At 51.0% G+C, this 14242-nt stretch overlaps 1 protein-coding gene across 1 annotated transcript; it reads right to left on the minus strand.

The window, feature by feature from the left end:
* Nucleotides 1-1972: 1972 nt before the first annotated feature.
* Nucleotides 1973-10110, minus strand: LOC105817840 (butyrophilin-like protein 1). The gene is made up of 11 exons (XM_012653639.1): nucleotides 10073-10110; nucleotides 9700-9794; nucleotides 7684-8031; nucleotides 6082-6363; nucleotides 5767-5967; nucleotides 5504-5524; nucleotides 5384-5410; nucleotides 4193-4219; nucleotides 3056-3082; nucleotides 2539-2699; nucleotides 1973-1990 (listed from the first exon to the last, which is right to left on the minus strand). Exons 1-11 carry the CDS (start codon nucleotides 10108-10110, stop codon nucleotides 1973-1975), a joined length of 1245 nt encoding a protein of 414 aa, XP_012509093.1.
* Nucleotides 10111-14242: the final 4132 nt, after the last annotated feature.

Below are 14242 nucleotides of genomic sequence, written 5' to 3' on the forward strand. Positions count from 1 at the left end.
AAAAAGAGGGACAAAGAAAATTTGTAATATATGAAAATAAGCACATACTCATGAGAAGCAAAGAAAAAATATGCAAAACCATTACAGTCTGTGTTTGTATTGATAATTGGTGACAAGGCCAGAATTGATATCTATGACTTCCTTCTTGCTCTTCCCATTCCATGTCTTCTCACCCTCAGCCAGAACCACAGCTGGTCAGAGTTCTGTACCTGGGAGAGTGAACACACCTTCATTCCTGAAGGGTATGAGTCCTCAATAATTCTACTTCTTTTCGTTTGCTGTGGTCTTCCATTGAGAAAAGAAAAATAGCTCAGAGCAGTGTGAGCTGTGTGGGGTATGCAAAATGTATCAAGTCCACAGAGACATGAGTATGGGACTTCAGTCACCACTCATACCTTGCCCACTACCACCCATTCCCACAGGGACAATCATTTAAAGGCATTTTGTTCCCAACTAGCTGCCTCACCCATCATCTTCTTGTTCCTGAAATTTGCGATACAAAGAACAATGTATAGCCAATCAACAGCTTATGTTATTTTAATGCAAATTCTTGGTAAACCACTTGCCTCTCCTTTTCCTTTTCCTTTACCTTTTAAAACCTGCTCAGTAATCCTAGCACTCTGGGAAGCCTAGGCCAAGGATCACTTGAGGTAAGGAGGATCACTTGAGGTAAGGAGGATCACGTGAGGTCAGACTGGCCTGACCAAGAGCAAGACCCCCATCTGTACAAAAAATAGAAAAACTAGCCAGGCATGGTGGCACATGCCTGTAGTCCTAGCTGCTCGGGAGGCCGAGGCATTAGGATCATTTGATCCCAGGAGTTTGAGGTTGCACTGAGCTATGACGGCACTGTATTCTGTCTCAAAAAAAAAAAAAAAAAAAAAAACCCACAAAACCCCACTTGTAACTGTTGCTAATCTGAGCGTATATTCAGGGCAACTTGAATCTATGCTCCCAGGCTGCAGTCCTCAAATATGGCCCAGCAAACTCTCTACTTATATTAAGTTTGCCTCAGTCTTTCATTTTCTTTTTCCTTTACATCAACAGCGTTAACCCTTACCATTGGACTTGGAAATGCTAACAGCCAATACATTTACTAACTGGAAACATGCTTATGGTCAAAGCCTTCCCCATTCACCCTGTATCTAAAAATTCTCTTCTTCATTTATGTCTTACTCTGGTACTTACTGCTGATTCTGCGAGCAAGTCTCTTCTTTCCACAGTTGTGGCGTTGACACAAAAGGAGAATCCAGGCCTTTATCCTTAACTCCCTGAATTACCACAGCACAACTTTTTCACAGACAACAGAAATTTACTGAGGTTTGAAAAAATAGGTGTGTTTCATCCATCCCAGAATAAGAAGTGAATAAAATACAATATTAGATTTAGATTCCCCTTCTCATACACATCCATCAGTCACGCATTTCCCTGGATATTTTAGATGGCCAACTCATCTGGTCAGGTAGTCCAAACTCGACCACCCCCCACCGCTGGGCCCCTCCGCAGTCGGATAAAGTAAATTCTCCTTTGTTCTGCAGAGTAATTCAGCCCTCAGACTCTTTCATGCCCAAACAGTATAAAAACCCCATGAAATATTTTTTTCTCTCTCATTTTATTTTAATTCAGTCCCTGTAGGAACCACCAAAAATTGCCAATGCCGACTATATTGCAAGTTGTCATTGTGGGATATTGGGAAAAGTTTTCAATTAGCAATAATCGCACCTCGGATAAACCTCATTGGCTATGATACTGCCACAGCTCAAAGCTGAAATATTTTTTAATATCAAAAGAAAAATGACTTCTCATGGTTAAATTCAGCCTACCACAGACCAATTCCTGCAACAGTCAACTTTTATCTTCTGCAATCTGAACACAAGGCATGAACTGACTATTTTCATAACCACACACCCTGGGACTCTGCACTCAACTCAGAATAGGAGGACAAGGCTCCCAGGGCCATCCAGGTCTCAGCTCAGAGGTTTCGCAGCTCCTGGAAGAGCCACATAGTGAGGGGTCAGGGACAGTGATGGGGCCCTAGAGGGACACAGCCTCAGGGCTGCAGGGGAGTAATGGGGATTCCACCCCTGGGGGAGCACCAACACCTGAGCCTGAGCCAAACCCCTCCCCTGGGGAGCTCTCTGGCTCCTCCAAAGAAGAAGAAATGTTATGGGGCTCAGGGAGCCCCTCGGGCCCACCAACCACAGAGCAGATGGTCAGGGACACATCCCCTGACTTAAACATGAAGTATGGGAAGAGCATCCCAGAGAAGGAAGCCGGAGGGAAGGAGAAAATATGGGACCCATCAGTCATGTTATAGAAGGAAACATCCCCTTCGCTGTAGTCCAGGAAAACTCCCACTCTATGGGGAACCTGCCTAAGGGGTAGCTGAGTATCAGGATTAGTACAGGCCCAATATCCTTCCTCAAACCGCCCCATAACCCAGAACCCCTTTTCTGGACACTCTTTCCACCAGTCTGTACTTTTCACATCTTCCCTACAGACCCCCAGAGCCCACTGGCTGTTGTCTCCATGCCTGACCTCTGTCTCCCAGTAATGTCGCCCTGACGTGATGCCCTCAAGACCCAACACACTGAAGCTGCCAGTTGAATCACCACAGGTGTCCTTCCAGGTCACACTCTTCTTGTCCTCAGAGATGGCCAGGTTGGAATGGGCAGAGCTTGTATTCAGAGTGACAGACCCTGCAGAGAGAGATACCAATCACACAAGGCCCTCCCCTGCCCCATAACAAGGGTGTGCATACCCCTCGGCCCCCCAGCTTAGCTGCATGGGGGAGGGGTAAACCCCCTGAGATGAGAGTCTTGTGACTCAAGTCCATGCTCTCCAAGCAGAAGAAGAAACCAGGAGACTGATTTGATGGTTAAATATGTCACAGTCTGCTTGAGGATCAGGCCCAGCTTTGTGACAGTCAACTCCACCACCCAGCCCACCACCATTCATGGTGCCAGCACCTGGATAATCACAGAGAATGGAAGAAGCAGCCAGAAGCCAAAGGGGCAGCAGAAGGAGCACCCAGAAAGAACACGTAGTCACTCACAGGCCTGGAACTGTTCCGTCCGCCAATCTACAAGAGAACCACACAGTTCATATCAGGGATCTGCAGAGATTGTACACATCAAAATAAACACCTAGTCTTCTGAAACATAGTGATACAGAAGTTATAGGGAAAAGTGGGTTGGAAAACATCCAACTGATACGTATCGTTTTCTCTCTCTCTCTCTCTCTTTCTCTCTCTCTCTCTCTCTCTCTCTCTCTCTCTCACTGTCTCTCTCTCTCTCACACACACACACACATACACACACACACGTATCGATCATGCTGCAGCCTTCATGATGAAGACTAAACCAGAAAGCTTAACCCCCAGGGATTGAGAGACTGGACACTGACCTGAACAGAAAAGTCATTGACCAGATTTCACTGTCAAATTCTGCTTCCTCAAGTCCCTAGCCATTCAAGCTCCCTGAAATCTAGGGTTATTTGAGAAGGCATGGAGGAGATTGAAATTTCTACGACCTCCACTTTCTTATGAAGAACTGAGCTGACCTTGTAGGTAGCCTGTAAACCCTGGGCAGAGAGAGAATTGCATCTGGCTGAGCCTAACCTGGAGGATGACTGGAAACCATGAGTGAAACTCAAGGTGCAGAATAAGAGAAATCGTGCCCAGGTAGGAGGCAATAGAGAGGCTTCTAGGATGGGAGAGAAAGAAGTTCAAATCAGGAACCAGGCAGAATCAGGAAAACCAAAACCAGGCCAAAAGTGTAGGAACTCTGGGGTAAGAGGAATACAGAACCAAGGAAGACTTAACCCCTGAAAGCCAAGCATGATTTCTAAAATCTTCAGACCAGCAATTCCTGTTCTACACAGTCGTTACCCTGCTCCAACTTTTCTCACAGCTGCACTCTCTGTTGTCACTGCACCGAGAAGAAGTGTCAGTTGAACATGGTGTTCTCAGAGGGTGTTGCTAACCCTAAGTGACCTGCAGTAGAGGAAGGGCCAGAATGGGGGCAGGTCTGTGTTCCCAGGAGGAGACCTTGCAGTCTTCCAATGGAAGCTACAAGAATGACAAAGAGAGCAGGGACACCAATCCCATCCTGGGGTGGGGACCACTGACAGAGAAGAGGACAGGACAGAGGGTGGGGGAGGCGAGGCCAGAGGAAATGGCAGAGTCACTTACCTGCATACAGCTGGGCCTTCCTCCAGGCTGAAAAGGAACACACCCTAGTGAGACCTCAGCCAGAACAAGCCTGCTCAGGGTGATCCTACTGGCTCTTGCCTCTCTTTGTTCCAAAGGCGAGACTCCGTAAGAGGAGAGGCTGGACAGCAAGTGCAGTGGGAACTTCCCTGGACACGGACCAGGAACCTGTATCACAGGCTGGGTCCACCATTGTCCAGCTATTGTGTGAATTTGGGCTGTCAAATAGCTGTCTGTGCCTCAACGACCTCAAAAATTCACATTCTATCTTTAGTTGTGCTGCTAAGAATAAAAATTATATACTATGCGTGAAAATATTTAGAGAATACAATTTCAATTACTCCATAATTGTAAGAAAGCATTATTATATCCAGTCTTTTTCTAGCAGATTTGGGAAATTACCAGAAAGGAAGAATGATTTGAGGACAGGATGTGAGGTGACATCTGGGTGAAAGTGGCCAGCCTTTCACAGACAGACTGTTTCTAAAGAGAAGCTTCTGGGGAGCGGTCGGCTCACCCCCTCACGCTCCCCCATGTGGTCGTCAGCCCAGTCCTCTCCTCATGGGTTTCGGATCAGCACCTTCAGGAGCTGGACAGAACAGACTCCCTAGACGGTGTTGTGTTGCGTTGTGTTGTGTTTTGTAGAGAAAGGGGCTTGCTGTGTTGCTCAAGTTGGTCTCAAACTGCTGGCCTCAAGCCATCCTCCCAAAGTGCTAGAATTACAGGCATGAGCCACAGTGCCCACTGGGTGGTGTTCTGGGTTGGGGGGGGAAGCAGGAGGTCACACTCCTGAATTTAATGACCCAATTTATTTACATAGCTCATTTCATGAAATATCAGAGCTTCTGGCTTTTGGCTTTCAGGTTCGGACTGAGAGCTAGATACATTGAAGACTAAAAAACTAACAATATGGTGGACAGGCCAGGGTTGGAATAGACCCAGGATGCATAACAGACTCCGGGTGTCACCATCGCACCCAGGTTCCCAAGCACTGGGCAAGAAACAGCTGCCAAGACATGGGAGAGCCCGTGGAGCAGGGTTCCACCTCTAACCAGCCTCCACTTCTGTCCCCAGGGAGGGGGTCCACATGTCTGTGCCTAATAAAAATAAGGAGAGGGGATACCTGGGTGTAGGTGGGAAAAGGGGCCAAGGGACATGTGGAGAGTCACTCACCAACCATGTAAGCTTCCTTCCTCCAGTCTGAAAGGCAACACAAGGAAACAGGTAAGCTAAGAACCAGAATGTGTCTTCCAAAGGGGACACAGAGAGTTCAAAAGGGAAAGTAGAACTTACCGAGATCTGCCTGGAGTTCATCTGAAAGAGAGTGAAAAAAACCATGAACTCCCACCCCTGCAGAACCCATGAAAACCCTTGGCTATATCCTAGAGAAAGGTGTACCCCCAGAGCCACCCGAGCCTCCACAGCTCCAGCTGTCCTCTCTGGATCTCCTCAGACACCTGCTCTGGGCCCGGGGCCTGGGTCTCCCTGGGGAGCTGCCCCACGGACTCTGGGCACCAGCTGCTGCATTTGCCAGCCTTGGCTGCATCCTGCCTTACCGCCAGCCCTCAGCGCCTCCTCCTTTGCCTTCTGGTCCTCCTCCTTAGCCCGGCGCAGATTCTCCCGTTTCTGCTGCTCCTGCAACTTTGTGGTTTGTTCCCTTTTAATAAAATATCCAGCCCCAAAGAGCAGGAGACCCAACATGACCATGGTCACAGCAAATGCTGGCTTCCAGGGAGAGGCCTGAGGGAAGAAGGGCTCTGTGGCCCAGCAGAGACCCAGTCAGGGGCACAGCCCGGGACAGCCAGCTCAGCACACTCAGGGACACCCGCTGCCTCCCTCCAGCCCTGCTGGGAGCAAAGAGTAGCACTGACCTGAGATGAAAATGGCCATCGCCTTCTCCTGGCCCAGGATGGGGTTGAGGATGGAGCAGGTCACAGTCCCCACAGAGCTGTCTCTCACCACCAGAGCGGCCTCCACACTGAACAGCTCTTCAGCGTCTTGGGCATGGGCCTCGGAGAACCCCAGGAACTTCTCTCCACTGAGGTCCCTCCACTGCACTTGGGGCTTTGGGAACCACCCCGAGGCCATGCACACCACGCGGACCCCGTCATCCTCTGGCCCGTCGATGCGTACTTGAGGGGAAGAGCCCACCCCTGCAAGAGGGAAGCTATGTAGCCAGGGAGGCCTCCTTGGGCCACGGGACCCAGCAGTGCCTACGTGTCGCCCAACTCCAAGGGGAGCCAGTCATGTTGCATTCTGGGGGTCCTATGGGAAGGATGCCCCCTAGAACGGTGACATAGTGGCCCTGCCACAGGGAACAGAAGGAAGGAGCACAGGGATAGTCGGCTGTTATCTGCAACCACCCAGGTAGAAAGTCTGAGGCTCAGAGGAAGAGGAGGAATTTGGTCCCAGGGTCCCACCGTCACCCCACTCTCCTCACCTCACACACTCTCGTTTTGCACGGCCTCTGCCTCTCTTTGTAAATCACCTCCAAAATTGCATAGCTTGACAACCCCCCTCCAGAACTTCCTTCGCTTACAACAACCACATCTCTGTGGCGTTATCTCGACCACGATTCCTCCCATGCACTTCAAACTCAGAATGCCAGACCTGAATTCACAATTCTGCCCCATATCTGGTGTGCTGATTACAAAAATATCCTCCCTTCGTCACCTTTCTTTATGTCCAGCTCACCCTCTGCCACGTACTTTTTAGTGACTTCACACTCTGGGTCCGGGCTCAGTCACGTGACTTGATTTGGCCAATGAGAGGTTAGCGAAAGTAACTCAAGCAGAGGTTTGAAAGGCACTGGCACCACTGGTTTTGCCCTCTGCTAATTCCACGGGAGGGACAAGTTTGGGCTAGCCACTGGAGGATGAGACTCATGGAACATGGCCTGGCCACCCCAGCCTTTCCAGCTGAATCTGTCTTACATTAGCCAACATCCAATTGGCCACCAGAAATGTAAACAAACCCAGCCACGGTCCACATGGTGACCTCTTCAGCTGAACAAAGCTGTACAAGTAAGCCCAGCTGACATTAGCCAAGTCCAGTCCAGATTAGGTGAACTCCTTTCATGCCCAAATTAAATGTTTATTGCTATATGCCATGGAGATTTTGTGACGGTTCATTTCACAGCAACAGGTAACTGATGCATAATTAGCAATCTTTCTACCACTAAACAAGTGGCCAAAACAAACCCCTGGGACTCTCTGAAGTCTCCTCTTGCCCCTCCAAACTCTCTGTGTCCCCAGATCTACCCTCAAGGCCTGGCACATTTCAGGGGGTCTATATATTTGTATATATTTATTTGTATTGCATTTATTTACTTGTATTGAATTTATTTGTATTGACTAAATAAATGAGTGTCCTTCTCCTTATATATAAAATGAGGGGCTATTCAAAATGAGGTTCCTGAGGTTCTTCCCAACTCCAATACTCCAGGACTCCAGAATACAGATCAAGACACCAACCTGCCACCTTCAGTTCCAAGGTGGCCTCTTCGTAGAAGGCTCCCTTTTTGAAGAAGCAGGTGTACAGCCCATGGTCAGCAGCGCGGACCTTGTGGATACGCACAGCAGCCTCCCCGTCGGTGAGGAAGTCCCTCACTAGCGAGGTCCGCCCTGCGTACTGGGCCATTTGCTCCTCCTTCTGCTCCCGTCCGTTCCGATAGACAAACACCGCGTCTGAGAACTTGCTGCGGAACCACCTCAGCTCCATGTTCTCCGCACTCAAGGCTGGGGAGAGGGAGCAGGGCAGCGTGGCATTCCCGCCCAGCACCGCCACAATGGGGTCCAAGGGTCCAATCACAAGGAACTCGTCTGTGGACACAGACATGGGAGTGAGAAAGCTGGAGAGCACAGGCCGAGGGGCAGAGGACACACCATCAGGTGCTGAAGAACCACCCTTGAGGCCTGATGATTTGAGCAATAATCACAGAATCTGGTTAAAACCTTCTGGCCACCTGATGTCGCCCAGAGATGACGTCAAAGAGACTCCCTTGCCAGCCTGTGCTCCTAGCCCCAGACCCTTCCAGAAAGGACTCTCCACCTCAGTGACTCTCAGTCTCAAGCATGTACCGGAACCACCAGGAGGGCTTGGGAAACACAAGTGGCTGAGCCCCACCCCCAGAGCTTGTGATTCAGTAACTTCTAGGGAGATCCCAGGGATACACAGACTGTTGGCCCGGGGACCCCAGCTTTAACCTGTCTCAGGACAAACCTGAAAACTGACCAAAGAGCGCACGCGTGGCCTGGGTCAGAACTGACCATTCTGCCGCGCCCAGGACATTCCCCATTCCCATTCCTAAGTTTAATATTTCTGTCCGTATTTTTCTCCTCCACTGAATCATATGTGCACTAAAAGCCTAGAGTCAAATGCTGCTTCCATTCGAAACCCGCCCTCATCGCTCACAGGAGTCTGCATGTTAAAGTCTTCACTGCGTCATAAAGAACCAAGTTCACCACACCCTCCCCCCACGCAGCGCCCTGGCCCTCTGAGACCCGGTGGATGGGCCACAATGTGACTCTTCCACAGGACAAGTCACAACGGGCCTCCACAGAGCACCTTCTCGCTTCCTGTGCCGCTCAACCCTGGCCAGAGCCACCACGGTCTCTCCCTGGTGGAATGGTCTCCCCATATCTGTCCTCTCCCCAACCCCTATCTGTGAACCCCTTAACCATGTCCCTACTCTGCTCAAAGCCCTTCCATGGCTCCCCCGTTCCCCACAGTGCCCCACAGGCATGACAGGGATGACCCCCAAGTACCTCTCTGACCCAAGTACTGCTTCTCTGCCCCGCTCGCTGGGCTCCAGCCAGCGCTTGACTCCGCTGTCCCTCAACACCCCAGGCCGCTGACAGCTTTGTACCGCTGCTCCCCGCAAGGAAACTGTCTTTCCCAGAGATCCTCACGGCTCACTCCCCCTCCTCCAGGTCCTTGTCCCCATCTCACCACCCACACTGACCTCCTCGCTGAGCACTGCCGCCTGCCCACACCCCGCCCTCCTTCATCTCTGCTCACACTCGTCTCCTCCGACAGACCCGCGCCCTACTGGGTTGCCCCATTCATTGGTCCCTGCCTCCCGCTAGAACACGGTAGAACACGGGCTCTGCGAAGACAGGGAATCTCTGTCTGCTTTGTTGTTAGAACAGCACCTAACACATAGTTGACCCCCCATAATTATTAGGGACGTAAATGAATGAATGATTGAATGCTTCGAATTCCAGGAAAGCAGGAAAACCAAAACTAATGGGAAAAGGTATTTTTAAATTTTTCATATTTGGCTTTTTAAAACATCAAAAAAGTCATCATCGGACGATTGTCAAGATCCCTTGTGGCAATTTTAAGGTTTAATGACTCTTAAAATTTAAATTCCAATCAGTGGTTGGGGAGCAGCAATCTGCCTAGGCCGGGGCCTCCACAAGTCCCTCCAGTCCAGGCGGGGAGCACCCGAGGGAGGGAGACGCGGGCGGAGGGGTGGGCACACTCACCTGCGGACACCCAGGTGGGCAGCTGCAGGACCAGAAGCAGGGAGGTGAGACGGCAGAGCAAAGAGTGGCTGGAGCAATTCTCCATTTCCTCCGAGCTGGGGAGAGAGACAGGGCAGGAGGCAGGGCAGCCCAGGCCCTGGAGCCTCAGAGGGGAAACGATGGCTCAGGCCTGTGTCAGCCCCTCACAGTGGCTAAGCGTTTCCTACTGGCCATCACACTAAGGAGGCGGTGGGCCTCACACACCCTGGATAGCATCAAAGCCAAGCTGGCCCCCTCCCAGCCCTTCTGGGAAGACTCTGTGGTGTTGGGGAACTGTTAGTTTTGTCTCCCTTCCTGCCCCAACCATGACCACAGCAAAGCCCTTTCTCGGCACCTAGGGCCCATGGAGGAAACCGTCCCTTCATCTCCCATCGTTTACGCAACACGGGTGACCCCTGTCCCAGGACAGAGGGCCCAGACTCAGGCCCCCAGCCACAGAGGACATGCCAGCTCCCGCTTGCTGGTTGTGCTGTCAGCCCCCAAGGGTGACCAAGGTGTCACCTGAGAAGTCAGAGCCAGACAACATCCTCAGTAGGAGGCCGGCAAGCTGCTGAGCTTTCTTTGCTTGCTTGGTTCACCCAACTTTGACTCCCAGCCCAGGCCCCTCCTCTCACAGGCCAGGATGTGGACCTGCGTTCAGCAGGTGTCCCGGCGGCTCCCCAGGGACAGTTTCAGCCCCACCCTCTCTCTCTGAGGAAGGTCTCTGCCCCAGAGGTGAAGGACTCCGGCAGGAGACAGAACAGCGGAGAACACAAAATGAGTCCTGGGCAGAGTAAAGATGCCGAAACCACCTCCTGTTTGGAAGGAGGGGAAGAGGCAGCCTGTGGTTCTGGAAAGCACAGGCTCCAGGGGCTGACGGCCAGGATCCCCCCGGCACTCGCCACGCTCCCTGTGACCACCTTGGGTGAGAGCCTTGACCTTCTCTGCCTCGGTTTCCTCAGCTGCGCAAAACGGGGACGGTAACAGCATCCCCCTCCCAGCGTTGTAATGAATAGAACAGGGCCTAGTCCTAGTAATACCAGTACCTAGTCCTACAGAAACATCACTAAGATAAATGAAGTGAAGTGCAACCCTCACTGAGGCTGTCTGGGGCCTCCTAGAGCAAGAATATTATCAGCCGCCCACCTCCCACCGCCCCCAGCCCCACCACATTCTCAGCCTCCTCCTACAGCCAGCTGCTCCCTGGCTTTCTCCCCTTGGCCCACAGGTGTCTTTGAAGCCAACTTACCTGCTTCTCTTTGTTCCCAATTTGAAAGGCTGTGACTTCCTAAAGCATCTCCAAACTCAGCACTTGAGAAAGTTCAGAGCCTCAAGCCTTCAGCAGACCCCACGCCTACCCTCGGAGTCTGCACCTGCTGAGAGCTGCTCTCAGGGCCCCCACCTGGCTTCCGGGTCCAGCACTGGGGGTCCAGGATTCCTCATCACTGAGAGGCAGGGGGATCCCAGAAGAGAAGAGAAGAAGCAGAGCCTGGCATGGGTTGCAGCAGCATCTGCAGAAATCCCAGCCCTGGACCCCTCACCACGTGCTCCCGGCCAGAAGAGTCAACCCCTCTCTGGCTGCTTCCACCATCTGAAAGTGAAAGCTTGCGAAAAGCAGCCTGGGCTATGTCTGCCCTGCCCTCTGAACACTGCACCCTGTTGCTAGGAAGGAACAGCACAGGCAGGTGGCAAAGAGGGTATGCAGTCCCCCTGAGCCACCCTGGGGAATATCCCCACTGACAGGAGGAACAGCCTCTACTGCCCCCACTGCCAGCACCAACCCCTGCCCCACGGGAGCCTTCCCAAGGCCTGGAGACAGAAGGGAAACTTTATGAAAAGACAGGAAGAAGAAAACACAATTGTATTGAACACCTACTAAGTGTCAGGAGCTGGGCTACACAAATTATATTCATGCCACTTCATTCACTCAACTACCAACAGAAATAAAGCAAGATGGGAGCCCTGCCAACTAGTCACATTAACCCAGTAGCTTCCTAGGTGAGCAAGGGGCAAGCGCTGCCCGGGGACCACCCATGCACCCGGCCCAGCCCCCAGCTGCTGGCAGCTCAAAGTGACCAAGGAGCAGGGAGGAACCTTGGACTCTGAGATGCCCTGACCCCGACATGGCCAGAAAGCTTATCTCACCCGAATCCCAGCCCTTTGAGCTCCATACTGGGGGGGTGGTGACAAAGCGCAGGTCAGAATAGGTGGGGGACACTGGGAGAGCACGGGCAGACAGACATCAAACCGCAGACTTCACTGCCGCCCCTCCTTGGGACCATGTTCCACCTGCTTCAACCACAGACGCTGTTTACTAAGCCAGGAAGGATTTTTCTAGCACAAAACATAAATGATTCTGACTGCCAGACCATGGTGATGGATTAAAACAAACAATGAAGAAAAAATTAAAAAGTTAAAAATAAAAGAAAAAGAGATAAATTAAATATATTAAATTAAAAAAATAAATGATCTTATGCTAATGGGGTTAATGTTTTACTTCCCTTTTTAACAGACACCTAATACCTCTTATCTTTTAGTTGTTTCAAGTGCCTTTGAAAGAGTTTCAGATAAACACCTAGGCCATAAAACAATATATATAGTGATTTTAAATATGACTGTTAATAGAACTCAATTCTTTTTCTTAAAGGTGCAATCGAGTAAACTTAATTGATCATGACACTTTCAAGATGAGGAGTTCACTGGGTTATTGTTTGCTGCAAGACAAGTTTTAAGGAACTGTTTTCTGCCTGCTTATTTTCTGGGAAAAAAATGAACAAGAAAAAGAAGCAAACACACACACACACACACAGACACACACACACACACACACAAGGTAGTGGGTTTTGTTTCAACTTTAACATTTTTCCCTCCAATATCCCACCATCATAACCTGGCTGGTGGGCTGAGCTCTAGGTTGTCAGCCTGCCCAGCAGAGCCCCAGTGGCATGGCAGCCGCCACCTTCCTCTGGGCCCATCTGTCCCTCTGGTGGGCAGAGATCTTCCCAGACAAGGCTGTCATCTCTACAACTGAAATGTCCAACCCAAGGTGGCTCGCAGACTTGTGCCTCTCTCCCTGTCTGAGGACTCAGGGCCTGCCCCAGCCCCACGCAGAGGAGGGCAGCAGAACCCTCCTGCCTAGGACACCTGTCCCACCAGCCTCTGAATGGGCAGTCCACCCCGCTCCCAAGTCTGAGCTTGCAGGGGAGGTGAGGAGACATCAGTCCCACCCAGTCCCTGAGATATATAAAGACAAAGGAGCGAGGCCAGAGGGAAAGAGACTTTTTGTGTGTGTGGAGACAGGGTCTCACTCTATTGCCCAGGCTGTAGTGCAATGGTGCCATCATAGCTCACTGCAACCTTGAACTCCTGGACTCAAGCAGTCCTCCTGCCTTGGCCTCCCAAAGTGCTGAGATTACAGGCATGAGCCACCACACCCAACCAAAAAGACATTCTTGTAGAAAATGTAATAAATTTTCTAGACTATTTATATCTACAAATAAATTTAATAAATTAGACTAATAAATAAGCAAAAATAAAAAGAAACAAAAGCAGCAGAAAGATGTCAAAAGAAAGGAAAGAGAGAAAAGGAAGGAAGGGAGGGATAAAGGAAAGGAGGGAGAGAGTGAGGGACGGGGAGAGGGAGGAAGAAGAAAGGGAAAAGGAAGGGGTAGGGTCCTCCTGGCCGTCAGCCCTGCCACATCTGGCGATGGGACGCCACAACCCGGGCAGTGGATGTCAGTGGATGAGCTGCAGAGAGCGGCACGTGTACTGTCCAGGTGGGCGTCCTGGGAAAGATTTGCTGACCCTCCCGATCCCACCTAGGTGAGACTCATCCACGGTAAAGGGTGAAACAGGCAAGTCCTAGTGGGAGGAATTTGAGAACCAAGTTATGGGAAAAGGCATAGAGCTCTCCGACCTTGTTCTCTGTCCCCGAGAGAGTCCGAGGGCAGAGATCTCGGGCAGTGGAGGCTGGAGAGGCCTGTTTTACCCTGACAGACTGATTCTCACCGTCCCCACAGTGCCAGACACCCTTTTCCTCTCCAGCCAGAGCGTCCCCTCCACAGGAAGGGCTGTGGCTGGAGCCGGAGGCCAGCACCCCTGCACTCTAGTGAGCATCTTCAAATCATGAGGCCCGCCGCCCACTGGGTGTCATCTCACTCTGAATTCACATACTGTATTTCCATGAATGTTTCAGTATGATACTGTGAGCTGGTTCTCACTGTGCTCCCTTTACACTGAGAGGCAGAGGCTCAACAATATGGGGAAACCCGCCCAGGGTGACACAGTCCTGTGGCCAAACTGACCGGAGCCAGGGCTGCACCAAAGCTCAGCGCAGCTCTACACGGCGGGCTCCAGGGGTGGAGGGGGAGGAAAGGCAGAGAACATATTAAAACTTCTATTGTTAAAGCTTTACTCTTACCCCCTTTAAATGCGTTATCTGTGTTTGTTCACATAACCTGTATAATGTTTGTACATATTTGTCAGCTGCGTGTTCAAAATAGATTACTGAAAGGAGGGTATGATC

This window comes from Propithecus coquereli, unplaced genomic scaffold (assembly GCF_000956105.1).
Source record: "Propithecus coquereli isolate 6110/MARCELLA unplaced genomic scaffold, Pcoq_1.0 Scaffold426, whole genome shotgun sequence".
Lineage (NCBI taxonomy): Eukaryota > Metazoa > Chordata > Mammalia > Primates > Indriidae > Propithecus > Propithecus coquereli.